Below are 27,939 nucleotides of genomic sequence, written 5' to 3'. Positions count from 1 at the left end.
AATTCAGCAGCACATCTTTTTATTTAAGTAGCAAGGGGAAATTGCAATCTTGAAACAATGGTCTAACTACATAAGATATCTTTTATATAAATTCACCTTGCCTATTTTTTAAAAGATGTTTTAATTCAAACAAGTACTCAAAATTTACCAAAGCACAAAAAAAAAAAAAAGAATCCTATAGCTTGCCCTCAACTTATAAGCTAGCCAGAGAGTAAAGGAAATTAAATCAGCACGTCTTCCTGCTCATTGAGGATAATGCTTTACCAGCCCTAGGAGCGAGGCAAGTGTCAATTGGAAAGGCCACATCGTTTGCCATAGCCAACACAGCACAAGCCTAGAAATAATTTTGTCTTGCTCTCAGTGCTAAAAACACATTGCCAAATCTTTTTCTGAAAAGCACAAAAGCAAAATAGCCCATTCCTGCAAGCAGACCAACCACAAAGGTGGTGCCAAGAACTTTTGGGGCCCTTTTCTTGGCCACCCGGAATGCTGTTGGCAGCACTGCCGAGATTAATATATTGTTGACATGTCCTAAAACCTTGTTAAATGTTTTTCTCTTCAAGACACGCTCGTAATAGGTTTCCAAGTTTGGTCGCTTTCCGTTTCCCCAGTTTCTCCTTGCAAAACCCAGGAACTTCAGTCGATGCAATGTGACAGCAAGCGATACATCTGCCAATGTGAAAGATTCACCACAGAGCCAAGGCTGGCAGCCCTCCTCTAATCAGAGAAAAAGACATGGAGAATTAGGTGCAAATACTATACAGGGAGAACCCAAAGGAGATGTGCTGCCTGACTACATTATCCCCTCATCTTTAAGAGTGACTGCAAAGATATCAACATTTAAAAGTGCTGTATTACTCCTATTGAAACACTCATGGCCAAGTTATTTGATGCTTAAAAAAAATAAAAGCAAAAGCTAATTTATTCTAAGCTAAAGGGATTTTTGAGGAACAGCTGTTAGCTGCCCAGGTCTCTGGGTGAAAGCTGAAGCCCCCTGGTGCTTAAAACCTGCCTGATGCTTCATAAGGGACCCCAAGTGGCTCAAGGCCTCCAAGAAGCAGCGTGATCGCCAGACACTCCCTGCTCATTTCAGTAAACAACAGGTGTGCTTGAGGTAACAAGATCAGGGTCAGCCTGCAACTGTCAATGGCATTGCCATTAATTTTTTTTTTTCAAAGCAGGGACACTCTGTCACCTTGTGCAAGGAAAGTTTCAAGCGACAGAACTATCATCTAGAGACCCCAGCATGCTGCACAGGTGGGACTAACATATATGGGCACATGGGAATTGTTTTATTCATAAAGCTCAGCCCGCATATGTTCACAACTAGTCCAAACTTTAGATTCTCTATATCATGCATCTGAGAGACAGCTCGAGCTGTGGAGAACAGATCAGCCTAAGCAGCAGAAAACTCTGGATTCCAGTATTGCCTTTGAACACAGTAGCTTTGTGACCATGGGCCAGACTCTAGTCAACTCTAAGACTGGGATCTAGAAACTAGGTCCTGAGGGTCAGATCTGGCCCACCCCCTATTTTTGTACTGCCTAAGCTAAGAATGGGATTTTTATAACATTTTTAAAGCAATAAAACTTTATTTTAGAAATTTATTTTAAAAACCATTCTTAGCTTGCTACCCATACAAAAAACAGGCTGCATGTCCTACTCTAAGACTAAAAATTACAGAATAGTTACTTATATGCATTGATAGAAGAGATTTCCACACTGGAAGTCCCCCACATTGATGAAATCACAGGTCCAGATGCCTTCCTTTGTCCCCAAAAAGATATGCATGCTTCCTGATTCATATGGTTTTCTCACCTGTACTTTTGGGGGCAGAAGCCATGCCTGAACAGGCAAAATGAAAAACAGTATTTAGACAAAGACCCAGATTAATGCCCAGGAGTGAAAGGGAACTGTGGAATCTGAATGCTATTGTCTTCTATCACTTTCACTAAAAAACCATTCCATTCTCTCATATACCACATGAGTGACCACTAAGCATCTGATTTTGCTGAGTTCATTTGAGTTATCACGATCATAATTAAAATATGAACAGAAAGCATGGATAAAATGTTTGAAATGATATCTTTCAAGGTGAGCATGATAGCAATGGTAGGAGGGGACAGGAGAGACACCTAAATCAGCACTTACCTGGGGTTTCTTCATTTCTCCTTTGCAATTCAGTTTCAACTTGATCCAAAACTTTCTCAAGCTCATCAAGTATTTTCTTCAAATATTTTACATTGTCATGGTCCAGTAGCTTTGACTAAGCAAACAAATTTTAAAAAAAGCCACACTGAACACATTCAATTTCTGTGAGGGACTTACACAGTGCAAAGTCTACATCTTATGAATCCATGTGTTATTCTAGAAGGCAGCAAAAGGGAACAGGATAATTTAAAGTGAAAAACTCCGTTAAGAGAAAACTTCAGCTTAGAAAAGGTGCTCATAAGTAACTTCCTTTTCTCAGAAGCATTTCCAAGCAGACTCAAATGACTACAGCAAGGAAAGAATGGGGACTAGCCAGTAGAGAGAGGCATCAGAAAGTCCATTATATTCACTCTAAAGGACAATCTACATAGGAATAAAAACCTCTTTAGGCCTACATGGACTAAGGAGGGCAGGGAGAGTATATAATTAATGATGGTTCACTGATTCAATTTAGCAAACATTTATTGAATGTTTAGTACTTGTAAGGTATTGTACTAGGTACTACGGGGACACAAAAATGAAAAATGGAAGTCCTTACCCTCAAAGTTCTTATAATTTAATAGAGGAAAGATGACACAGGAACAAAATTGGGATGCTATAAAATAGAAAGTGATGAAAGCAAAGGAGAAATTTCCCCCAAAAAAAATGCTCAGAAAAAAACATATAAAGGACAGATCATTTTCACTTGGTAAAAAATAGTGATTTTTTTTTGGAGGGAGGGGGCAGGTGTTAGGGAAAACAGGGCACCACAGCCAGGCACAGGACTTAGGCAGACGATAAGAGACTGTTGTGATGGTGGTGAAAATATTTTCCCAATAAAGTAGGATTGCAAAGGAGAAAGGAAAACAAAAAGGCTAGGAGATAAAGCAATGGAGAAGGTATTGGGGGGAGTTGTTCAACAGTCTATCTGATGAGATCTAGGGGTTGACTTTTGTTGAGCTGGAGTATTTTCTGCAGAGCTGTACATGCACACTTGGCCTTTTGCTGAGGGAGAACACCTTGCTGGGAGGACACAGTGAATTCCTCTGGTCCCCAATGACTGGAACTGCCTCCGGATGATTACTGACAGATTGGGAGTGGGGAGTGGCGTGAAAGACTCTTCTTGGAAGACTCCCAAGGAAGGAAAGAAAGCTAGGAATAACCCTGGGTGACTTACTTTAAGACGTTTCTGCTTTGCTATGTATGCATCCTGAAGGTCTGGATTTTCTTGAGCAAGTTTCTTCAGTTCAGACTCAGTATTACCTATTTGGCCTGATGTTGGGAGCATTTTCCAAAAACAAAACAAAAACAAAGTTTTTTCTCAGATCACAACATGGCACAGCATGGTGTACCTACAAAGGTTTCAATCAAATAAAAGTAAATTTGTTCAATCCAGTGAAACTGATAGCTTGCTTTTAAATCCTTTTCCCATTAAGTGATTTATAAATACAATCATTCAGAAATAAGAAAGGTATAAAAAAGAGTAGAGAACGGTTTGTTTTTTTAAAGCCCTTAGACTACCTCAGACTACCTCAGACTCTACTGACAGGAACAATGAATAAAAGGAAGCCTTGGGACAACTAAATCAGTACAATTCCACAATATTTCCCCTTCTCCCTAGGCCCTCTCTCCAGGGAGCTATTCCACCCCTAGATAGAAATTCTTTCCTGACTTCATGCCCCAATGAGAAGTAGGGAAATAAAGGACTCTGAAAATTACTGTAAAAATGATTAGAATACACCTACTCCTGGCTGTAAGCCATAAAATCAGTATTTTAGAGTAGCAATAAAGTAATTCTAGAATTATCATCATCATAACTGCATGTCCACAAACATGTGAGGCAAGTAATATCAAGGCTCTGTAAACACATAGACTTAATTGTGAAGGAATAGGCAGAAAGGGGGATAATGGATAATTTCATTATACTGTGTGATATCCAGGAAATGATCTACCAATACTCAGCCAATTGTATGGCCAAGTCTTATGGGACTCTTAAGTTTTGTCTGGACATCAATAATCTCTCGGGAGGGATAGAGACTGAACCTGTCATTTTATTGGTATAGAGAACACCTAGGTGAGAAAACTCCCTCTACCAGTTTTATAATCTTAGAGAATTGCCTGGGGCACTGAGAGATTAAATAATTGCCCACGATCTGATCTATGTATCAGAGGCAGGATTTGAGCCCAGGTCTCCTTGGCTTTAAGGCCACCCCTCTAGTCACTACACCCCATTGCTTCTCAAAACATGAGCAAAACTTTGTATAATCTTATTATGCCCAAGTAAAGCAACATCTCTTTAAAATCTTGAAGATACAGAATCAAAGGATGAGGTGAAGCAGCAAATAAGGGGAGAAACAGTATAGGGAAGACTAGAGCAAGAAGTTAGGAAGATTAATGAATCTAAAGAACCATTCATGAAATTAACAGACATATTCAAAGGAGAACCACTGAGGCTTAGCATTCTCCTCTAGAGCATTTGGGAAAAAAGAAATATCAATAAATAATAGATTATTATAAAAAAAATTACACAGGCAAATAAAAATAGCCTTTTGTTTTCCTACATAGAGGGAACAAGGTTTTCATTAATTTCTTTAGGTTAGTATTGCCTAGTTGCCTAATATTGCCTAGGCCTTTGTTGTAAAATCAAGCTCTATTGAAATATAACAGAATAAGTCAGGTATTCATTCCTCATAGGTCACTATACTTGAGACCATGAGGAGATTTCAGAATGTTCCTGAATCCTATAACTAGTCAGTGGGAGGGGCGGGGAGGGAAAACAGAACAAAAACTCAGCTCATCACATTACTAGTCCAATCTTTTTTCCACTATATCAATGAACCTTACCACAAAGGAGTCCTATTTTGTGATGTATGTAGCCTTCCCCAAAATAAAAGTGGGGAAATGCGCTAATTAAAAAACAAACATTTACTTAATATAAGGCACGGATTAATAAACTTGAAGCATCTATTTTCTATAATAATCTTGGGGGTGTATGTGAAACAAATTGAAAAGCCCTACCCATGACCATAAGAAATAATAGAAATCAGACAAATGAGTTATAAAAGGAATGTGAGACAAATCCGGGTTCCTGAATCCTTTACATACTTCGAATCCTTGTTGTGGCGTAAGCAGGGATCATGGAGTCCACTGTTAGTTCTGGGTGTAAGATGCAACCATGTGTATAGGCATCCATGGGCAAGGAGTCAAGGAGTTCTCTGTAGTGCTGGACTCGTGGGTAATACATGCTTTCTTTTTCAGGTATTAACCTGGGTGTCTTTTCTAAGATATTCATGCATAAAGAAAAAAAATTAAAGTTAGGTAGCATGGCAAAAAGAAACACATTATGATAAAAATCATCAGCATGACCTTAGTAGAATTTAAACGATAATAAGTATGTATTAAGAAGTAGGGATTATAATCGCAAATAATGGGTTCTTAATTAGGCAATTAAAAATATGAAGTGACATTATATACAAGGTTACTGATATGAACACAATAATGAACACAGATGAGAGGACCGCCAATAGAGGGGGGTTTTCTTCCAAAATTTTTAATGTAAATTAATTATCTTAAGGTTGGATCTTCAGGGAACAAGAAAGGTCTTGCCCCACAGAAGTTGCTACTGGTAATTGTTCTTTCCCAGGAACTGTTCAAAATTCAAATATGAGAATTGGATTCATCATACATTCTTTTTTGTTTATGGAGTGCTCCTTTGAACCTATCTGACTCTCCACCACTCTGCTACTCTTCACAGTGGATATTTGACTGAGAGTGGCAACAGGAACTAAAGAGATATAACCCAGATGCAAAAGAAGATCCCATTCAGTGTCCATTTCAGAGAGTTATGCCAGGATAAGCAACGGCAATAGCAGGCTGAAAGCGTGTGACCTCCCCACCAACAATTAATCAAAGAGGACTGAGAAAATTACCCATTGTGGAATCTTCCATATAACCCTAAATCTACCCAACTCCAAAGTCTATCTTCTATGTGATAAGTCACAATCCAAAATTCCTTGGGGGTTCTCTGTTGGCTTTGAAAGAACATCCCAACTGGAAGTGAGTCAATCATGTGCTTCTTTGCCCCCTTGAAAGGGCATAGCCATAGGAAAGCAAATGCAAATTGTGCATGTCATAGAACTCCCAGAATGTCAAAGCAGCTTCTGTACTCTCTAGGGGCTCCCAGAGTCTAGGAAAGTTGTGGGCTAATAACTGTTGGGTAGATTTTCATAGTTTTATGTATCATGTGCTAGTTATTATTTAATTATAGTCTATGCTGAATAGAATCCACTATATGCACTATCCAAGAATATTTGTCAATTTCTATAGAGATCCAACCCCATTATGCCAAAATCATGTGACTAGAACACTTTAAAGTATATTAAGTTCAAGAAGGAGCTGCAGTTTCCTAATACATGGGGTTGCAAGAACTAGTTTCTGCAAGAACTAGTTCTGTAAATCCACAAATCCACATATTCCTTGACAGTGAATTGGTGCTGCCCCATAGAGAGAGGCAAAGCTAAAGGAGAAAAGATAGCTGACTTTCTGAGAAACATGGAGAATACTCCTACCTTGTGGGTCCAGTCAGTCAACTGCCAGAAGAAGTATCAGACTCCCCAAAACCCAAAGCTTCAAAACTTGAAGGATCAATGATTGGTTGTCATTGTTTACATGGCAGTTAACTAAGTCTAGTTAAGATTTTATTTTTTTTCAACTAGACATTCATCATCCATTTATTAAATTTTAGTGTTTGAGACATTAGGCATTATTGAATCTTGCTGTTTCATTTTACAGATAAAGAAATGGAACCTCAGAATGGTCAAATGGCTCTCTCAAGGTGGCATAGCTAGTTAGTGGCAGAGACAGGACTTCCAATTTCTAGGCCGGTACTCTTTCAACCACACAATTATGCCTGTCTTGTGATATTTTTTCAAAGGGTACAAATGTCAGAGATCAGGAGAAGGAAATAGGAATCATGTGACTTAATAGTCAAAAATGAGTTTCTACAGGCTTCACAAAAGAGTAGAGAATAAGTAAAGCACTGGATCTCCTCAGCCAATAATTCCACAATTCCATAATTATTCCTGTTTCAACTAACCTGCTTAACCACTCCTTTATTACTTTAATGAATGACAAAGTTCTTTACTCTACCCCAGGCTATAGTTCTGATAGTCCAGACTTTCTCTACCATGCCCCTACCAAGGTACTTCTCCTCTTTTCAATTTCTTTTTATGTGCTGTCTTCCCCAATTAAAATGTAAGCTCCTTGAGGACAGGGACTATTATTCTTTCTGCTGGTACATGTATTCCCAAAGTGGGCAGCTAAGTAGCACAGTGAATAGAGTGCCAGACCTGGAAGTCAAGAAGACTCCTCTTCCTGAGTTCAAATCCAGTCTCAGACACTTACTAGCTGTGTGACCCTGGATAAGTTGCTTAACCCTGTTTGCCTCCATTTCCTCATCTGTAAAATGAGTTGGAGAAGAAAATGACAAACTACTCCAGTATCTTTGCCAAAAAAACCTCAAATGGGGTCATGAAGAGTTGAACATGATTGAAAAATGATTAAACAATAACAGCAACAAATAGTATTCCCAAAGCTAAGCGTAGTGCCTAACACCTTGTAAATGCCCAATGAATGTTTGTTGTTTGTTGATTTGACAACTCTTTTATTGACTAATGTCAGTAATATAAAAAAATTCAATAAATATGTATTAAGTACTTACAATTAAGTACTTATATAATTTACTTAGTTGAGATTTTGAAAGTCTCAGACTGGTTCAGAAAGTGTTGAAAATCTAGTATTAGACAATTTCTGTAGAGCAACAAGGCAAAGTCCCATGCCAGGTCAATAAGCAAAATTTCCAGGGGACAATAGGCTGTTTTTATTCTTTCTTTCTCCTCCTACATCTACAAAAATGCCTACACAAAACACTAGAAAAATGCTTAACTCCCCCTCCAATACAATCCAAAACTGGCTGCCAGCATAATTTTACCAAGAAGGAAACTTCCAATGCACAACACTCTCCAACAAGCCTTGATACAAGATGTAATAAGACACATTTCTTCCTTCTTGATATGACCCTATGGGAAAAGGGGGCAAGTGAAGGCTGTAAGCATTCAACCTCCAGGTGAGTCATTTGCAAAAATGTATGGTCACATTTCAACAATCAGCCTTCAGTCTCTCTACAAACCAACCAATACTTCCAATATCCCTAACCATTTATTCAGGACAAAAGTTTCTTCTGGCTTCAATGATTGAAAAAAAATGTCACCAAGTAAAGAAATCTCTGTTTGATTTTTCTCCTGCCTCTAATTTCTCTTCATTGCAATATAGCCACAAGACAGCCACCAAAGTGATTTCTCTAAAGTACAGATCTAATCACATCACTTCCTCCACTCCTTAATAAACTCAAGTGGCTCCCTACTACCTCTAGTATTAAATTTGAACTACTCTGTTGGCACATACAGCTCTTCACAACCAGGCATTTTCCTACCTTCCCAACTTCTTACAACTCTACTATCCAGCCACACTGGCCTAGTTGCCTCTTAGGTCCTACTTGTTTCACACATAGTGTTCTACAACCACCTCTGTGTCTTTGTACTGACTTTCCCCATGACTGGTGTGCTTTCTCTCATCTCCTTCTCTTAGAATCCCTGGCCTCTGTAAAGACTCAGTTGAAATACCACCTTCTGCAGGAGGCTTTTCTTGGTTCCCCATTCACTCCCCAAATACATCTTGAAACAAACCATTCCACTTTTGTTAGGAAACTTTTCAAAACAAGTCTAAATCAATCTCTCTACAACTTCTACCCATTCTACCTAATCCTACTCTCTGGGGCTAGGAAGAACAAATATAACTTCTTTCCCATCCACATTATAACCTTTCAGATTTTATTAAATTTCATTTTTTTAAAGTAAGCCCAAAGTTCTAGCCTGTAGAGAACTTTTAAAATCCTAACATTGTCATTCTTTGAGTTAGATAACCCTCCTGACTTTTGATTAGCTGGAGATTTGATAAGCATTCTATTTAAATCATTGACAAAAATCAGAGAGAGAAACACACAGAGAGGGGAGATGAGAGAGAGAGAGACAGAGAGAGAGAGACAGAGACAGAGAGACAGACAGATGGATGGAAACAGAGACAGAGAGAAAGAGACAGAGACAAGAGAGTTCTAAGCACAGATCCCTGGGTCACACACCACTGGAGACTTCCTTCACAAGTGACATCAAACCTTGATTACTCTTTGTGTGGCCACTCAACCAATTCCAAATACATTTAGTAATGCTATGGTCTAAACTGCATCTCTTCATCTTTACCACAAGAATACCCAGAGAGATTTTTAACAAACACTTTGCCAAAATCTAAGTAAATTATATCTACAATAAATAATCTTAATCTGGTATGAATTCTTCCTGCTGTGTCTATGTGATCATGGCCTCCTTTTCTGGATATTCCTTACTGATACTGACACTTCTTAACATTATGGTCTAGAATTTTGCCTGAAATTAAAGTAAAATTCACTAACCTATAGCTTTAAATACCATTCTCTGCATTTTTTTCCAAAAACTCAGGACAACAGAGACTTAATTAGTTGGTTAATTTTGTGAAACTTTTTTTCTCTTTCTTTTATATTCTATTAAAGGGGCTGCCTCACCAAACAGAAAAGATGGAGAGAGAAATATTCAGAAATGGAAATTATGTAAAAAATATATACTGATTTTTAAAAATTAAGAAATTCAAGACATTTGCTTCTTTCTGATATTGGGATACTTCTCCCATTCTCTACAATCTTTCAAAGACCACTGACAATAGATCAGCAATCAAATCTGCCAGTTCTTTCAGAACCCAAGGAGGAAGGTCATCTGGATGAAGTAACTTGAATTCAGCATTCTTTTTCCATTTCCTTTTTTATCTTGGGTATCAATTTCCAACTAGTCATTTTTGTTCCGCTTTTGGTTCAAAGGTCATTTTTCTTGGCATAGAAAATAGAAGCAAACAGCTCTGCCCTCTCTATATCATCATTTATAAATAAGAGGATACAATTAGATCAACTCATAGTCAATTAATCAATAAGCATTAAGTACGTATATATCAAATGCTGTGGTAATCACAGTCATTTAATGAAACAGGATGATAAGAAAAATAGCAATAAACCTTTCTCTATCCATTAATCTGAGCCATGTTCTTCCACAACTAAAAAATTAGTTGAAACAATAATTTTAACAAGATATCTGGATATAAAGTAAATCTACAGAAATCATCAGCATTCATATATGTCACAACATTCTGCAAAAAGAGACACTAAAAAAAATCCCACTTAAAATAACTCTAGACAGTATAAAATACCTTGAGTACACATGCCAAAATAAACCCATGAACTACAAAAACAAAATTATAAAAAAAACTTTTTATATTAATAAGATGAGATTTTAAATAATTGGAGAAATATTAATTGTTCATGGGTAGGCAGGGCCAATATAATAAAAATTATAATTTTGCCCAAACTAATTTATATATTCAATATCATCTCAATTAACTTACCAAAAAAATTTTACTTAATTAGAAAAAATAATAGCAAAATTCATTTGGAAAAAAAACAAAAAGTCAAGAATATCAAGGGAAATAATGAAAAAAATGTAAAAGAAAGAGGTTTTGCAATAGCAGATCTTAAACTATAAGGCAGTGATTACCAAAATTATCTGACACTGGCTAAGAAATAGAAAGCTAGATCAGTGGAATAGAAGAGACATACAATTTACAGAAGCAAATAAACATAATGATCTTGTATTTGACAAGTGTGAAGATTTAGGATTTTGAAATAATATTTGGTTAAAAAAATTGTTGGAAAAACTGGAAAGCAGTATGGTAGAAACTGGGGATGGACCAATATCTTACACCATCTACCAAGATAAGGTCAAAATGGATATGTGACTTAGATACAAAGAAAGATTTTGCAAGAAAATTAGAAGAACATAGAACATATTACTTATCAGATTTATGGATAGGTGGACAATTTATGATTAAACAAGAGATAGAGAGCAAAGTTAGGTTTAAAATAGATAATTTCTATTACATCAAATTTAAAAGAGTTTGTACAAATAAAATAAATGTAACCAAGATCTAAAAGAAAGGAGAAAATTTGGCAGGGAGATTTCAAAATTTCTTTGACAGTTTATCAAATAAAGGTCTCATATTTAAAATATACAAAGAACTTTGTCAAATATATAAGAATACTAGTCATGCTCCAATTGATAAATGGTCAAAGCCTATAAATAGATGGTTCTCTGATGAAATCAAAACAATGTAGAGTCATATAAAAAAATGCTCTAAATCATTATTGACTAGAGAAATGTAATTTAAAACAACCTTGAGATATCATATTACACCTATCAGATTGGCTAAAATGATAGAAGGAGAAGATGACAAATGTTGGAAGGGATGTGGAAAAATTGAGACATTAATTTATTGTTGATGGAATTGGAAACTTATCCAACCATTTTGGAGAGCAATCTGGAATTATGCCCAAAGAGTTACTAAGCTACCTATATCCTTTGGACCAGAAATAGCACTACTTGGTCTATTTCCAAAGATTATTAGGGGGAAAGGAAAAGAGCCTATATATTCTGAAAGGTTGATAGCAGCTCTCTTTGTGGTGGCAAAGAACTGAAAATTCCAGGGATGCCCATCAATTGGGGAATGGCTAAACAAGTTGCGGTACATGATTGTGACAGAATGCTACTGTGCTATAAGAAATTATGAGCTCAATGATCTCAGAAAAAAATGGGAAAATTTGCACAAAATAATGAAGAGTGAAATGAGCAGAACCAAAAGAACATTATGTACAGTACGAGAAGTATTGTTTTAAGAATGACTTTAAACAAGTAAGTTATTTTGACTATTATAAATACCCAAATTAGCTATAAAGGGCATATGAAGTAAGATACTATCTCCATCCAGAGAAAGAATTGATAAATAGAAGTATGTATAGAATAATCATACGTATACATATATGTCTATTTGTGTCTAACAGTAGCCATCTCTAGGGTGGGGTAGAGGAGAAAAAAAGAAATTTACATGATAATTTCATTGTATATTTGAAAGGTGCATAGTAGATTTGCAGTTTCATGTGTAGTCATCTTTTCATTGTACTATGTTATGGAAATGTTTGTTTTATTCCGTAAGTTAAAAATAAAATGTAGTAATCATTTTTAAAATAGAAGTCTTTAGATATAGTTTTTCAGGAAGGCAAAGTTCTAATATCCATCAAACTACAAAAAAAAGAATCCTTAGAGATTTTTCTCCCAGGATAATCTGTCAATTCTCAGAACTTTGGCTCGAATAGGAGGTAAGTGGGAGGTCCTCTCCAGAAAGAAATGCCTTGAACCAAAAGTCAAGCTCTTTGAAACACAGTCCTAACTAATTAGTGTCTTCAGGCTTAAATTCATTCTTTTAACTCTTACTTCATGTTTACCAACAGCAGTGTCTCTATCAAAAGCTTCATTGATTTAGGTTTAGAAATTCCTTGTTGTTCCCTGTTTAATTTCCAATTACTAAATTTCACCTAGTCAACATCGGTGTCAAAACTTTCAAAAAACTGCCAAGGACTTTGAGTTTTTTAGGGGTAGGGAAAAATAGTTTTTCAACTACAAGATTCTTCTGCTCTCCTGTACAAATTAATGGGGGGGGAGGGGAAGGCATAAAAAGAAAGTTAAGTCCAACAAGCAAAGTAGTTGTCTTTCTACTAACTAGGCCAATACCTACATTTAATGTGTGTGTGTGTGTGTGTGTGTGTGTGTGTGTGTCTAGCCTCATCCTTTCCAGACTTCAAGCCCCATACACTACACTACCCTTTTTTTTTTAAGTTTTATTGATGTATTTTATTTTTATCCCATAGCTTCTCCCAACATCACACCCCATCCCATTTCAGAGAACCATTCTATATAGCAAATAGTATGATTTTTCAAAGACAAGAAAAATCATACTATGAAAAAAATTAAAATAGAAGCAAATCCTATACCTCTGTTCTGGGTAAGAGATGTATTCTTTGTTTTGTTGTTATTGTTTTTTTTCTTTTTGCGAGGCAATTGGGGTTAAGTGACTTGCCCAGCATTACACAGCTAGTGTCAAATGTCTGGTCTGAGATCACATTTGAACTCAGGTCCTCCTGACTCCAGGGCCAGTGCTGTATCCACAGAGCCACCTAGCTGCCCCTAGGAGAGTATTCTTAACCAAGCAGGAGATAAGGGCAATTACAAAAGATAACTATAATTATATGAAATTTAAAGCTTTTGCACAGAAAAAATTAATGTATGCCAGATAAGAATAGAAGCTGTCAAATGGGGGAAATTATATCAAATTTATCTGATAAGGGTTCAGTATCCAAGATATACAAGCAATTAACAGATAATTTATATGTGTGTATATATATATATATGTCTATTTCTCAATAGATAGATGGTCAAAGAATATGAACAAACAATTCTGAGAATTGCAAACTATTAATGAGCTCATGAAAGAGTGCTCTAAATCACTAATAACAAGAGAAATGCAAATAACAATTCTGATGGACTTACAGAAGAATTTTTGCAAACTTTTAAGAATCAATAAGATTCATATTATATAAATTATTTTTAAAAATTTAGAAAAAACACACCTTCACACCCTGCACATTCTCAAGGACAAAAAACTTACAGTAGTCAATGGTAAAGGAGTTGTGGAGTGATAGGCATGCAAGTGCATTGTTGGTGGAGTTGAAAATCAGTACAACCATTTTGGAAAGCAATTTGGAATTAATCAAATAAAGTGGCTAAAACAACCATACTCTTCAACCCAGAGATTCTATTATTAGACATACCACAGCAAGGCCATTGACAAGAAGAAAGTTCCCCTATACACCAAAAGTGTTTAGAGTTATTACTGTGTTGTAAGAAAGGGTGAATGTGATAAATACAAAGAAGTATGTAAAGGTCTATTTGAAATAATGCAGAAGTAAGCAGAACTAAGAAAATAACACATACGATGACCTCAACAATGTAAACAGAAAGAACAACTAATAAAAAACATAAAAATTCAATGTCACAAAATTATAAAGAACAGGCACCCCTCAAAGGAACAGATATGAAAAGACACTCTTACCCAACTCCTTTGCAGAGTTGGAAGGCCCACGTGTGTTGTACATTGTGCATATTTTCAGATGTTTTTAATGTATCCTTCAATTATTTTCCTCTTCTTTTTCTTTTTTGTATTTGAAAAATAGTACTATTTGCTATATGGAATAACTCTCTGAAATTGGGAGAAACTATAGTGACATAAAAACAAAATACATCAATCTAGATCTAGAAAGTATTGTGGAAATTTCTTCCAGACAGCTTTTCAGTTTTCTTAGCAGTTTCAAAAATCAAATTAAGAGTTCTTTCCTAGGTAATTATTTTTTCTACTTTACCAAATATTGAGCTACTGAGTTCCATTGTTTCTGATTCTCTCTTGTCTAGTCTGTTGCATTGATTTATCTCTCTACTTTTTTTACCAATATCAGATGGTCTTGATGACTGCTGCTGATCAGGACACAGTTCTTTTCATCATTTTTCTTGATATTCTAAATCTTTTGTTATTCCAAATGAATTTTGTGTGAAGTATCTCTTTGATAATTATATTAGCTTAGCATTAAAAGTATAAATTAATTTTGTAGTCTTGTCAGATTTTCACTTTTATTACACTGGCATGGCTGAACCATGATAATCCTCCATTTAAATTGTTCTTCATTTCTTTAAGGAGCACTTTGCAAATGAATCTATATGTCTTTTGTATGCTTTGGTAGAATGATCTCCAAATACTTTATGCACTTTATATTTATTTGGAATGAGATTGCTCTTTCTATTGTTGCTTCTTGGACTTTGTCATTATATAGAAATGTTGCTGATTTTTGAGGGTTGGTTTGTAGCTTCTGCTGAAGCTATTGTCTCAGTGTCTTTGTTGATTTCCTAGAATTTCCAAGTAAAAAAATTATATCATCTCAAATAATAATAGACTTATCTCCTCTTTACCTCTCTTTATTCCTTTAATTTCTTTTTCTTGTCTTGTTTCTATTGCTAGCATTTCCAAAGTTATGTAGAGTGATCGTGGGTAAAATAAGCATCCTTGCTTTACTCCTGTATTTATTGGGGGAAAATACTGGTGTAAGCCCATTGCATATGATGTTTACTTCTGATTTTAGATAGACACTTTTTATAATATGCAAGAGGTCCCTCTGTGCCTGTACTTCATAGGGTTTTTAGCATAAATACTGTGTTTTGTCAAAGATCTTCCCTGAAATTTTTGAAGTAATCGTGTGGGTTGAGATGTTTTTGTTTTTAATATGATCAATTATGTGGATTATTCTCCTAATAATTAACTGTCTTGCTTTCCTGCTATAAATTCAATTTGGTCATGATGAACAATTGCTTGGATGAATGACTATAGTCTGACAGTGTTTTATTTTTAAAAAATGTAATTGATATTAATTAATGATATTTGTCTATAATCTATAGTCTCTTCATGTGCTTTGTCCCTGCCTGATTTATACTATATTTGCCAAATAAATTGATTCTAGCAGGGTGTGTTTTTTCTCAATTTTAAAAAATAATTTGTGTAATATGGATCCTATTGATTCTTAAAAGTTTGCAAAAATTCTCCTGTAAACCTATCAGGACTTGAAGGTTTTCTCTTCAGTAGTTCATTTGCAGCTAGTTCTATTAACTTTTCTGAGATTAGGTTAAGATCTCTGTTTGGTGTTCCATTAGCTTGGATACTTAATATTTTTTGAAAATGTTCCTCTCTTTTGTGTTCTGTTTTGTTAGCATATAACTATGCATAATAAGTTCTAATTTTCTTCTGGCTGTGTTGTGATTTCTCCTTGTTTATTTGCTAATTTGTTGATTTAATTTTCTGCCCTCTTGTTTTTTATCAGATTGGCTAAAATATTTATGAAGTTTTAGTCATTTCAAAGAAACAGATTTTAGTTTATGTGTCATTTCAACAGTCTTTTTGATTTCCAGATTATTTCTCCTCTAAGTTATAATATCTCCTACTTTATGTTTATTTTGGATTTGTCTATTTGTTCTATTTTAATGCATAATCAATTCATTAACCCTCTCTTTTTCTGTTTGATTAATGTATGTAGGGATAAGATTTTTCCCCTAAGGATTGTTTTAGCTATCCCAGAAATTTCAGTTTGTTGTTTCATTGTTATCATTTTTTTATATAATTATTGTTTCTATTATTTATTCTTTGGCTCACTTATTTAAATTGCATTACTCAATCTTCATTTAGAGCTGTGTCTTTTGTTTGTGGTTCTTGAACCAATTGCTATTTTTATTGTACCGTGATCTGTGAAGTCTGTATTTATTAATTTTGCCTTTTTGCATTTGTTGGCAATTTCTCTGCACCCTAATATGTGGACATTTTTTGGTAAAAATTCCATGTGATTCTGTGAAATACATACATTCATTAGCAGTCTTTAGCATTTAGAAGACATAAGTCTTTTGTCTTGAGTCTCTCCCATGATTTGTTCAGTTCTATATGCTTTCTTTTGTTTATCTTTCTATCTTCATCTATATTTATTTGAAACAGAGAGAGAGGCATTGAAATCTCCTGCCATTTTTGTATTGCTATCAATATCTTCCTTTAGTCTATTTAATGTTTTCTTTATGAATTTCAGTGCTAAGACATTTTAAGTGTATAAGTTTAATACTGATATTGATTTGTTGTCCAGGATTCCTTTCAGTGAAGTAGTTTCCTTGTTATGTTTTGAATGTTTATTTTTGTTTTATCTGATAGAATTATTTCAGTTCCTGCTTTTTAAAAGCTCAGTTGATGCATAGTAATATCTGGCCCCTCATTTTCATCCTGTTTATTTCTTTGTTAAATACATTCCACATAAACAACAAATTATGGGGTTTTGTTTTCTTATCTAATCTGTCATTCTTTTATGTTTTATTGTATTGTTTAATCTATGCACAGTTATGAGAATTAGGTTTATGTTTTTCTCCATTTGTTTCAAAATTAGATTTTTTCTCTTCCTCTGTAAATATGGTCCTATGTTCTTCACTTATTTTCACTTAATTTATCCTAAGGCCAATCCTAAACCCACTGGCTCACTTCCCCTCACCCTACTTCCCTCCTGTTTATTACCCTTCTCCCTAGTTTTGGAGTTTTGCTTATTAGTTCTTTTCCTTTCCTGCTTTTTTCTGGTCATATAATTATTCCCCTCTTTTATTCTCTCTCTTAAATAGTTAAATAGTCAAGTAAAATTTCCTTCCCTCCCTTTCAACTTGTTCAGTTCATTAGAGCTTTTTGAATTTCATTTTCTGTGCCTTTTTCTAAAAAGGATTTTCCCCTTATTCTCTTCTTTATTTATCTTCTTTTTCTATTTGTTCTTTTTATTCTTTGATTCAAGTCCCAGATACTTATTTAGTCTTTCCTTAGTCTCCAAAATCCTCATGGAATTAAAGTTTCTAAAGTATCTATTTGTAGTTTCTTCTTTTTTGTTTTATTTTTTAAACAATTTATTTATTAATTTTTAGTTTTCAACATTCACTTCCATAAGATTTTGAGTTTCAAATTTTCTTCCCTTCCTTTTTCCCCCCTCCCCAAGACAGTGTGTAATCTGATAATGCTCTCCTTATATATTCATATTAAACATATTTTCACATTAGTCATGATGTAAAGAAGAATTAGAACCAATGGGAGGAACCACAAGAAATAAGAATCAAAACAAAACAACAAACGAAAAGGAGAGCAAATAGTATGCTTCCATCTACATTCAGATTCCATAGTTCTTTTTATGAATGTGAATAGCTTTTCCATCATGAGTCTTTTGGAGTTGTCTTAGATCCTTGCATTGCTGAGAAGAGCTAAGACTATTGTAGTCAGTCATCGCACAATATGGCTGTTACTGTGTACATTGTTCTCCTGGTTCTGCTCACTTCACTCAGCATCAGTTCATAAAAGTCTTTCTAGGATTTTCTGAGGTCTGCCCACTCATCATTTCTTATAGTACAATAGTATTCCATAACATTCATATACCATAGCTTGTTCAGCCATTCCCCAATTGATGGGCATCCCCTCAATTTCCAATCTTTGGCCACCACAAAAAGAGCTGCTATAAATATTTTTGTACATATTGGTTCTTTCCCATTTTTATGATCTCCTTGGAATACAGACCTAGAAGTAGTATTGCTGGGTCAGAGGGTATGCACAGCTTTATAGCCCATTGGGCATAGTTCCAAATTGCTTTCCAGAATGGTTGCATCAGTTAACAATGGAGTTCCTTCTAAACAATTTCAAAAATATTGTCTTATAGATCTTGTCCCTTGGCCTTCTTTTTTTCTTTTAAACCTCATTTTTATAAATGCAGGTGACAAGTGCCCCAGTGTTCCTGATTATGTTCTTCATAATTGACCTTTGCTGCCTTGCCACTCTTCTGGTGTCAGTTGCCCGCAGGAGCTCTGATTCACCTTCTCCTGAGGCAAGATAAGTGGTCTCTCTAAGTACCAAATCCCTATAGATTATACCTATTGTAATGTCCTGAATTTCCTTTATGGGATATCTCCCTTCTCCCATGTTTCTTTTCCTTCCTTCTTTCTTAATGGTCTTATTTTTATTTTATGGTCATTTTTGGTTGCTATATTTCTTTAACTTTCTCATATTTCTGCTCTCTGAGGTGTTTCAGAAGCAAATAATTTTTTCAGAGTTGGCTTTCTTTATCGGAATATTTTGAATTCCTCTTTTATACTGAATATCCATCTTTTTTTTATTACTGGTTAGACTCAAATTTTCAGGGTAGGTCACCTTAGGTTGCATCTTGAGTTCTTTTGCTCTTCAGAGCATATTCCATTTCTTCCTAAGGTTTTGAGGGTTTTTTTTGGTGAGGGGTGGAAAGGTGAGCAATGCAGAATAGTCATGTTGATTGAATCTCCTTTATATTTGAAGATTTCTCTCCTGATAACTGGCAGAATTTATTATTTATCAATAGAATGTTAAATATAACCACTAATTTGTCTTGAAGTTTGCAGCTTAGGGTGTTTTTCTGGAGGTGATCAATGGATTATTTGGATTGACACTTTGTTTTCTGTGTTCAGAAGTTGAGGGCAGTTTTTGTATCATTTTTTGCATTGTGATGTTTAGGTTTTTCAACTTGTGTTCTTTTCGGGGTGTTATAATGCTTAAGTTGTCTCTATGCATCTTATATTTGAGATCAACAAATTTTGTTTGTATGGAGAGCTCATTTTATTTTAATGTAATTGTTTTTGTATTCCCAGTTATTCTCTCATTTGTTTCTTTTGTGAGATTTGCCACCATGGATTCAAGTTTTTCTATTCTGCCAATTATTTCTGCTAGGCAGGACATGAATCCTGCTTTCACAATTCTTATTTCTCTGAAGTCATTAAAGAGCATTCTGCTGTGGTTCCATGCTCTCTTCAAAATAATAAGGGTCCTCTGCCTCATCAGATGTTGATTCATTTTCCTTTGTCTTACAATACTTTTTAAAATTGATGCCTCAATTTTTTTCTCTGATCTGGAAGCCATTTTCCCTTCTTTTAATAATATCTTCCCTGTTGATTTATCTGCTTATGTTCAAAGTCTTTAATTGAGCATTCTTCCTCAAATTCCTCCTGAGATCATTGATGGTTTCAGTCTCTTTTCTTTATTTTATCTTATTGCTCACTTTCTGACTCCTTCCTCTTTGATGGCAATTTGTCTGCGGGGCTAGATCTCAAAATTGTCTCAGTTTCCTCCCATGCTGCGGGATTTATGGTTCATCAGCCCAAATCTCTGCCCCAAGTGACTTCTGGGGAGACAGACCTATTCCCAGATAAATAATGGGTTCTTTCCCTCCCACTTAGCAGATCACCACTACATACACACATACACACACATACACATGCATACACTCACAAGCACATGCACGTACTGGCTCACTTCCCCTCACCCTACTTCCCTCCTGTTTATTTACTGCCCCAGTTCCCTTTGCTCCTCAGTTCTGTGGTCAAGCTCTTTTATTGCACAGAGTGCTACTTCTCCTTGCTGCTGTCATGTATCTCACTCCTACTACAACCTGAGCAAATTTCTATTTGTACCTCTGTGGTACTTGAGGGAATATCCAGAAGGAACTATAGAATTTGAGTTCTCTTGCAAGCATGACCGCTGCTTCTGGGAGTTTAGTGGACTCTTCACAAAAATCAGAAGTCACCCTACACTATTCTTTAAGGATTGGGTCATGTTTTGACATTCATCCTTCATACCATTGTTTCCATATTCTGTACATTTCTCTTTTTTTTCTACAGTGGTTGGTAATTGTTCTGTGCACTCATATCAGTCTCATGAGACAAGGAACTTTGATTGTTTTTCTTGTCATCTTCAGAATTTCATTCTTGAGACCTTCTGATTTATCCTGGACAAACTTCCCCTATAAAATTTTAGGACATGAGATCCTATCTATCCTTTCTCTGAATTCTTTGAAATCTCCTTTACTAAAACCTAAGTATCATGTTAGGATATTTACTATTTTCCTAACCTATATTTCAAAATCAAAATTGAATTTGTCACTTCTCCTAAAGGTTTCCATAATTTCCACATAATCAACTAATGCTTCATTGTAGAAGAAATGCAAAATAAATTTTTTCTTGTTTAGTTGCATCTCCTCCCCATTTGAAAGATGAAACTATCATTAAGGCAAGCCAAGCCTTCATTAACTGCTCTGCCTTTCAATGGAAGATAACTCTAGAATTTGTTGAGGTAATTGAAATGTATCATCCTTACTGTCTCATACCTCTGTGCCAAGCTAGTCATCTGTTTTACAAACTCTGCATACAGTTCTTATTTTTGTACATGTGTTCTGTAGTATAATACCATTATAATATTGCTTCTATTTCTGTTTCCATTTATTTTCACCCAAAGCTCTCCACCATGCTTCCTGGCTCTGGTTTCTCAATTTCCTCATATAAATGTTTCTTCTTAATAGATTGCCATATAGGGCTACTCCAGCCAAGCCCCTTTTTACCTATCCTGTTTCTTTTGAATAAAGTATTTGCTTCCAGAACCATACTCCATTCCTAGGTCTCATTTGGCCATATTGAAGTGACATATATGAGCTCAAATTTGCCTCTTCAAATTGGGATATATAGTTCAACTTGCTTGTTATACATACTTTATGAATCTTTATATAAGTGTCTGAGACCATGTTTTACTTTATTTTAATTATTGGCTTCCTTTCTTGTATTTTATCTCTGGTAGACTTCTGGATGTCTCTATTGTTACTATTATTTCTATGTTATAGTTCTTCTTTATGGTATTTAGCTTGGTGGATGCAAGTAGTTTTCTCTTCCCCCTCTTTCTTTTCAGTTTAAAACTCTTTTGACTAGATTGTCAAGACTCAAAGCAGATATTTTCTTGCCAGTCCTTATTAGATCCACTTTATCCCTGGTCAGGAATCTGTCATTCTTGTATTTAAGCCATGATTCAGAACTATAAATCCCATTCTCAGATCTCTTCTTAAATAGCTGATTACTTCCCAAATATGCTTTTCTCTTCTGAATCCCTTGCTTTCAGCAATAAAAATATCATTTACATAGTTAAGGCCTTTAGGTCTTGTCCAATGTTTCAAAATATTTCTAGGTAATTACAATTAATGATTGATGATTTCAACATTAGTCCAAATGCCTTTCTCCAGTATCATTATACCCACATGAATCTCCAGAAGTAGGGAGTAATCACAATGAAGTTACCAAAGTAAATAGTGGTTACAAAGACTGAGCTTCAGGGGAATGACTCTTGGCCATTAAAGAACTAGAGCTACAAGCAAAACCCCATTATCACAATAATTGGGATATCAGGGAAGGAATAAATGAAAGAATTCAAACACAAGCGACCAATTGTTAGAAGTAAGGTGTAAGGTCAGAATAGAATCTTTTGTATACAAAACTGACAATACTTAGCCAATAAACTGCTGACGTGGGATCCCTTATATCCTTCCCATGCATAATTGGTCCCCGAATCTGGTGTGAAACTGAACCTACAGATGAAAGATATTTGGTTCCAGCTTCAAAAATTAGAGGGATAAAGAGGCAAGGATTGAAGCAAGCCATTGTAACATCTTTATTCAGAGATCTGAAGACTGCAACCATCTATAAGATTACTGTAAACTCAGAAATAAATGAGAACTCTGAAGAAACTAACTGAACAAAATAACTTATTGCAAGGTCCACAAACTTGACTAGCAGCAGCTAGGCAGTTCAATAAATAGAGTGCTGGAACTGAGTTCAAATTCAGTCTCAGACACTTACTATCTGTGTGACCTTGGGCAAGTCTCTTAAATTCTATCTGCCTCAGTTTTCTCATCTACAAAATGAAGATAATAATAACACCCACCTCACAGGATAGTTATGAGGATCAAATGAGACAATATGTGTAAGGTGTTTAGCACAATGCAATAGGTACCATATAAATGCTAGCTCTTATTATTAGGGAATGGGTAAAATAAGGCAGAAAATTAGATGTTGGAAGGATATACTGAAAACAGGAAGAAGTGACACAATAATAGAAGCTAAAAACTATGAAAAGTAGACAGGAAATTTCTATTATATAAATCAAAAGTCCTACCCACATCATTGTTACTCCTACTTCTGTGTCTAAGCATAAAATTTAATCTCTATTTCATGTGACCTTTCAAGTACTCTGAAACCATCATATCTCAGCTTAGTTTTCTCTTCCCCAAGCTAAATATTACCAAGTCATTCAGCCATTCCTCATATGGTATTAATTAAAGGTTTTTCCCTATCCATATTGCCACCCTCTGTGCACTCTTCACTTTATCAGTGTTCTCATTAAAATGCAGTACCCAGATAGGAACACAATGCTTGAGGGGTAGTCTGATCTTGCCAGGATACAATGGAACTATACTGCCCAAAATTGCTTTTATTTTCTTGGCTTCTATGTCACTCTGTTGAAACATTAAGCTTGTGGTCCACTAAAATCCTTAGAACTTTTTTTTAATACAAATTGCTATGTAGTCATACATTGCCTATCTTATATAACCAAAATTTAATTTAAAAAAAACCACATGAACAACTTTACTTTTTTCCCTATTAAATTTCATCTTATTATATTCAGTCCAATATTCTAGCCTGTTGAAATATACCAAACAAAATGTTTGCTATATCTCCCAGTTCCATGTCATCTGAAATTGTGATAAGCATACACTATACCTTCATCCAAGTAATTATAAAAAATATGAAACAGTCCAGAACCAAAAACAGACACCTGAGACACTTTAAGAGATTTAATTTATATTATCCCTTTAATGACTACTCTTTGGATCCATTTTTCAGTAAGTTCTGAACCCACATAACTGTCCTGTTGTCCAGCTAACATCTCCCTCAAGAAATTCAAATTGCTCACTATGATTGGCCTTATCCATCCACAAGCACCTTAGAAATGAAAATATTTTAGTGGAACTTCTCTCAATCAAATTAAAATGAAGAAATTCTCTTCAGATTATATCAGTAAGAATATCAGAATCTACTTTTAGTCTGGATCCCCAGATCTTATATTTATAATGAATGATTGATAAACTCAAGTACAGGAGTTCACCACTCTTCTTGTTGGACCTGACTCAAGCCAGTCTTCTGGTAGTTCAAGTTTAGTATTAGAACAAAATAAGATACTTGAAAAACCATTAAACAGTTAACAAAAGGCTGTTTACTTAGCCTCAGCAAACTAAGGAAGACATCAAGGACACCTTTGGTTTATTTAATTGAGAGAAGCCCTCTCATAGTTTTCCACCATTCAATCATCAGAGAAGTACTTGAGCTCTTTGTTGGAAGCTTTGTACTCAGGTGAGATAGAAATGATTCCAACATTCTGAGGTTTTAGTCCTCTAATTCAATCAAGTCTCAAGGATGGTTTTGATACCTTACAAGGAAAAATTATCTTACTTCGTACCATGGAATGTAGTTAGGATATTGTTCTTACCATAACCACATTCCCTCCTTTAGTTCATTTGGGAAAAGGATGATTTTAGAAGTAGCCTCTCATTAGAGCAATGGGAAATAGAGTTCTCTGAAGGTAGGAGAGCACATAGAACAAAGATAGGATGCAGGCCCATTTCTTATCTACCTCTCTGACTTTATACACATTCAGCTCCCATAAAGGCATCTTGTTTCTAAGCACTTCATATGTTTACCTGATCTAGTAATTTAAATTTTCTGTGTCATTTTGCCAATTTATGTCACTTTCCTGGCTTTTTTCTAACTACAGTGACATTATCCTCATCTGGCAGTCAATGAAGAACCATATGACATGTTTGAGAAACAGAATTAGAAAATTGCCGAAGATAGCAAAACATAGAAATAATCAATGTTGGAGGTGCCATGCAAAGATATGTACACTAGTATGCTGTGGATAGAGCTGTGACTTGATCCAACCATTCTGGGAAGTAATTTGAAATTGTGTTTTTAAAAAATCACTAAGATGCTCATAACCCTTTGACCTTCAGACATCGTTTTTAGACATATACCAAAAGTCTCATATACATCAAAATAGTCCCATAAGTGCTTTCTGTGTCAAGAAAAACTGAAAACAATTGAGAAATGACTGAACAAATTATACTTATATATAATGGAACATTATTGCACCATAAGAATTAACATGTGAATGAAGAATTCAGATAAGCAGAGAAAGATATATGAACTGATGCATAATGAAGTAAGCAGACTTAGGGAAAATACATACATAACTATGTGAAAGGACAGGAAGGACAAAATGAAACTGAATGCTACCTAATTATAATGACCAAGCTTGAGTCCAGAAAAGAGTTGAGAAAATTCATCTCTTTCCTTTCATTACAAAAGTGGGAAGATTATGTTGTTATAAAATATAACACAACATTAGACACAATGAATGTATTGTTCAGTTTTGCTGAATTGTTTTTCCCCTTTCTTTTTAATCTTTATTAAAAAGAATGGATTTCTGAGTAAGAGAAGGAAGTTATCCCTTTGAAAATTTGAAAATAAGTGAGATATAGAAATTTGAAAATATTTGAAAATTTGTGAGATTTGAAAATAAGTGAGATATAGAAATAAAGTCATCAATAAAAATGAGATAATAAACTTTAAATGAGGAATTTTTTAAAGAAAAAAGAGAGGTAGTCTTGAAGTCCTCTAGTCAATTCTCTTACAAAATTGTGAGGACAACATATGGTAATTTCTGTCTCCAAGCATTCTTATCTTAACTTTAGAAAAAGATGGCTTTCTGTTGTCTTCTGAAAAGAAAAGGATAAAACACATGTTTTCCAGAACAAACAGCGTCCCCAAATTTAAAAGCTGAATATATCTTTCTCTGAGTACCTTAAAATTTGGTCTCCTCCTCTAGTCTTTCCTGTCACACTTTCTTGAGACACATTGGCTAGGAAAATAATCAGTACTTCACTGCAAATGATTGATTTTTTTCTTAGTATATATTATATTTAGAAGTGAAAACATGAGTTTTATTTCAATTACTATATTATCTTAGCAAACAGAGCAAATTCACTTATTTTGATTCCCTTCCAAGAATTTATATGATTTGAAGTCTTTGTCAATATGGATTTAAATGGAAAGACATTCAATGAAAAGTACCTGGCATGTAGCAGATGCTTAATAAATGTTCATTGAATGGTTACTATTCAAAGGTTTTTAAGGGTTTAATTTACATGGATAAAATAAAATGGAGTTACATTGGTTGAGATAAAGCTTATAGTATTTGTTGCTGAATCTATTGGTGTATACTTATGGAAATGGAAAATATGCCACTTCTACCAAAATCAAAACTAAAGAGATAACAAATAGCCTTAACATTACCATCCACGAAAGTCTGTTCAAGATAATCAATGATCTGAGTTGCCTCACAAAGAATGTTTTCCCCATGGATAAGGACAGGCACTTCTCCAGAAGAGTTCAAACGCATAAACCACGGTTCGTTATGTTCACTCAGCGGCAGACTTACATCATGTTCCTCACACTTCAGTTTCTTTTCAGCAATTACTAAGCGCACCTGAAAGAATTTACATTGGTTACAAAAGTGTGTTTATTCTGGATTAAATTACTTCTCTTGATTCTACTAAGCATCTTCTGAATCCCTTGTGAGTCATGTCTTTGTAAATGCAACCTAAATATCTAAAGACTGTGGGGAAAGTACTGATAACATCTATGCTTTTTTTATAACCTACTGAGGTTGGTTTTTATAGTATTTGCCTTCTTATTCTAAAGTCCTATTTTATACATAATTTAATGCAAAAAGCTTTTATGAAGTATCTTCTATGTACAAAGCACTGAGCTAGGCGCTCAGAATCAAAAACAAAAATGGAAACCAGTCGCTGTCCTCAAGGATCATATGCAATCTAACCCTACCACAAACCCTGTCTGATTCCATTTGGACAAGCCAAAGACAATGCCAAGAACCTGAAACTAGGGTAAATAATGCTGTATGGGGGTAAGAAGGAGAACAAAGAGAAGAAGCAGAGTGGGAGGAGGTGACGTTTAGAAGTTAGTGTTCGAGCAAGATTATGATTAGTTTAATTGAGAAGTGGAGTGACTTCTTTGACCCTTTTCTCCTAACTCTCCACCTTATAGTTGCTATTACTAAAAAAGGCCAGGCTTTCAAGGCCTATAAATCTATGCTGCCTTGGTCGCATTTATGGCTAAATAGGGCACATCCACTTCATTCCTTGGGTTGATTTTTCTTTGCTCCTCTCGGAAAGACTAATATAAGTCCAAGCTGAAGTGGCAGAGGCGAGTGGTGGCCACCTCCCCAGCCAAGGTAGACTAGCATTAATGAACAACCCAAGGGAGCTGTCCCGGTGCTGAAACCCAATACTCGGTGCCAAGGCCTCCCCGAACATTTACCTTTTGGGAACTAAAGGAATGGGTCCAGTGGTAGAGAACGAGCTTAACCTCTGAGTCGGACTCCCCTTTAGTCGGCGGCACATTCCCTGCTTGCTCATCTTTCTTCAGAGCCATTTCTGAGTGTGTTTATCTCTCCTCTTCCACCCACACTGCTCTGCGCTTTGTCCTTTTTTATTGATTCCTCCCAAAGAAGAAAAAACTAGTTCTTGCTTTCGAAAAGGCACCTGGGAGCTGTAGTTTTTTGCCTCTGAATATGCAAAGGCTACTTGTTCCAGTAAACCTGGAGAAACAGAGTACTACCTAGGCGGGTTAGGAGATAACAATTCTGCTACTGAATAGTTTACCAAGTTTAGTTGAATCTGTAGTTTTTCAGATGTGAATGTAAGCATACAGACCAAAAGACAGAACCAATAACACTAATTGCAAATTTCCCCATCAGTCAAGGGGAAAGTTTTCCTCTTCGTTTGGAGTTACAGTTAATTGGCAGGTTTCTGTTTAGTGGCAAAGAAACTACCTGAAAGGAAGTAGAAGATTGAAGTTTTATCTTGGGCCACTAAGGAGCTGTAGCATTCTTTTACATGTGGAAAATCTATTTTTAAACAAAAAGGCTATGCCATTTACACATGAAGCTGTTTTTACTACATGGCATTCATTGTTATACCACGGTTACTGTCAAAGTCTTTGGAGTAGTGGTAAAATACCATTTTGCCCAAAATACTACCTTGTTGTCTTAGGTTTGTTTTTTGTTTTATTTTGGATTTTTTGTTTTGTTTTTTTTTGCAACTGTTGCTTCATAGTGTTCAAAAACATCTTGCTGATTATTTTTCTTCTAGTC

General features: G+C 35.2%; 1 protein-coding gene across 2 annotated transcripts; it reads right to left on the bottom strand.

Moving 5' to 3' along the window:
- LOC114054162 (ganglioside-induced differentiation-associated protein 1) lies at positions 1-27,218 on the bottom strand. Of its 2 annotated transcripts, XM_027877320.1 has the most exons (6): positions 27,105-27,218; positions 26,061-26,253; positions 5,296-5,469; positions 3,368-3,462; positions 2,152-2,266; positions 1-717 (listed from the first exon to the last, which is right to left on the bottom strand). In XM_027877320.1, the coding sequence occupies exons 1-6, from the start codon at positions 27,216-27,218 to the stop codon at positions 335-337; spliced, it is 1,074 nt and encodes a 357-aa protein (XP_027733121.1). In that variant the 3' UTR covers positions 1-334. The 2 variants fall into 2 exon arrangements, with proteins under 2 accessions (XP_027733121.1, XP_027733122.1); XM_027877321.1 differs by lacking the exon at positions 5,296-5,469.
- Between the last annotated feature and the right edge of the window lie 721 nt (positions 27,219-27,939).

This window comes from Vombatus ursinus, unplaced genomic scaffold, assembly GCF_900497805.2.
Source record: "Vombatus ursinus unplaced genomic scaffold, bare-nosed wombat genome assembly UNPS02014812.1, whole genome shotgun sequence".
Lineage (NCBI taxonomy): Eukaryota > Metazoa > Chordata > Mammalia > Diprotodontia > Vombatidae > Vombatus > Vombatus ursinus.
This window is presented reverse-complemented; position numbering and strand designations above follow the sequence as displayed.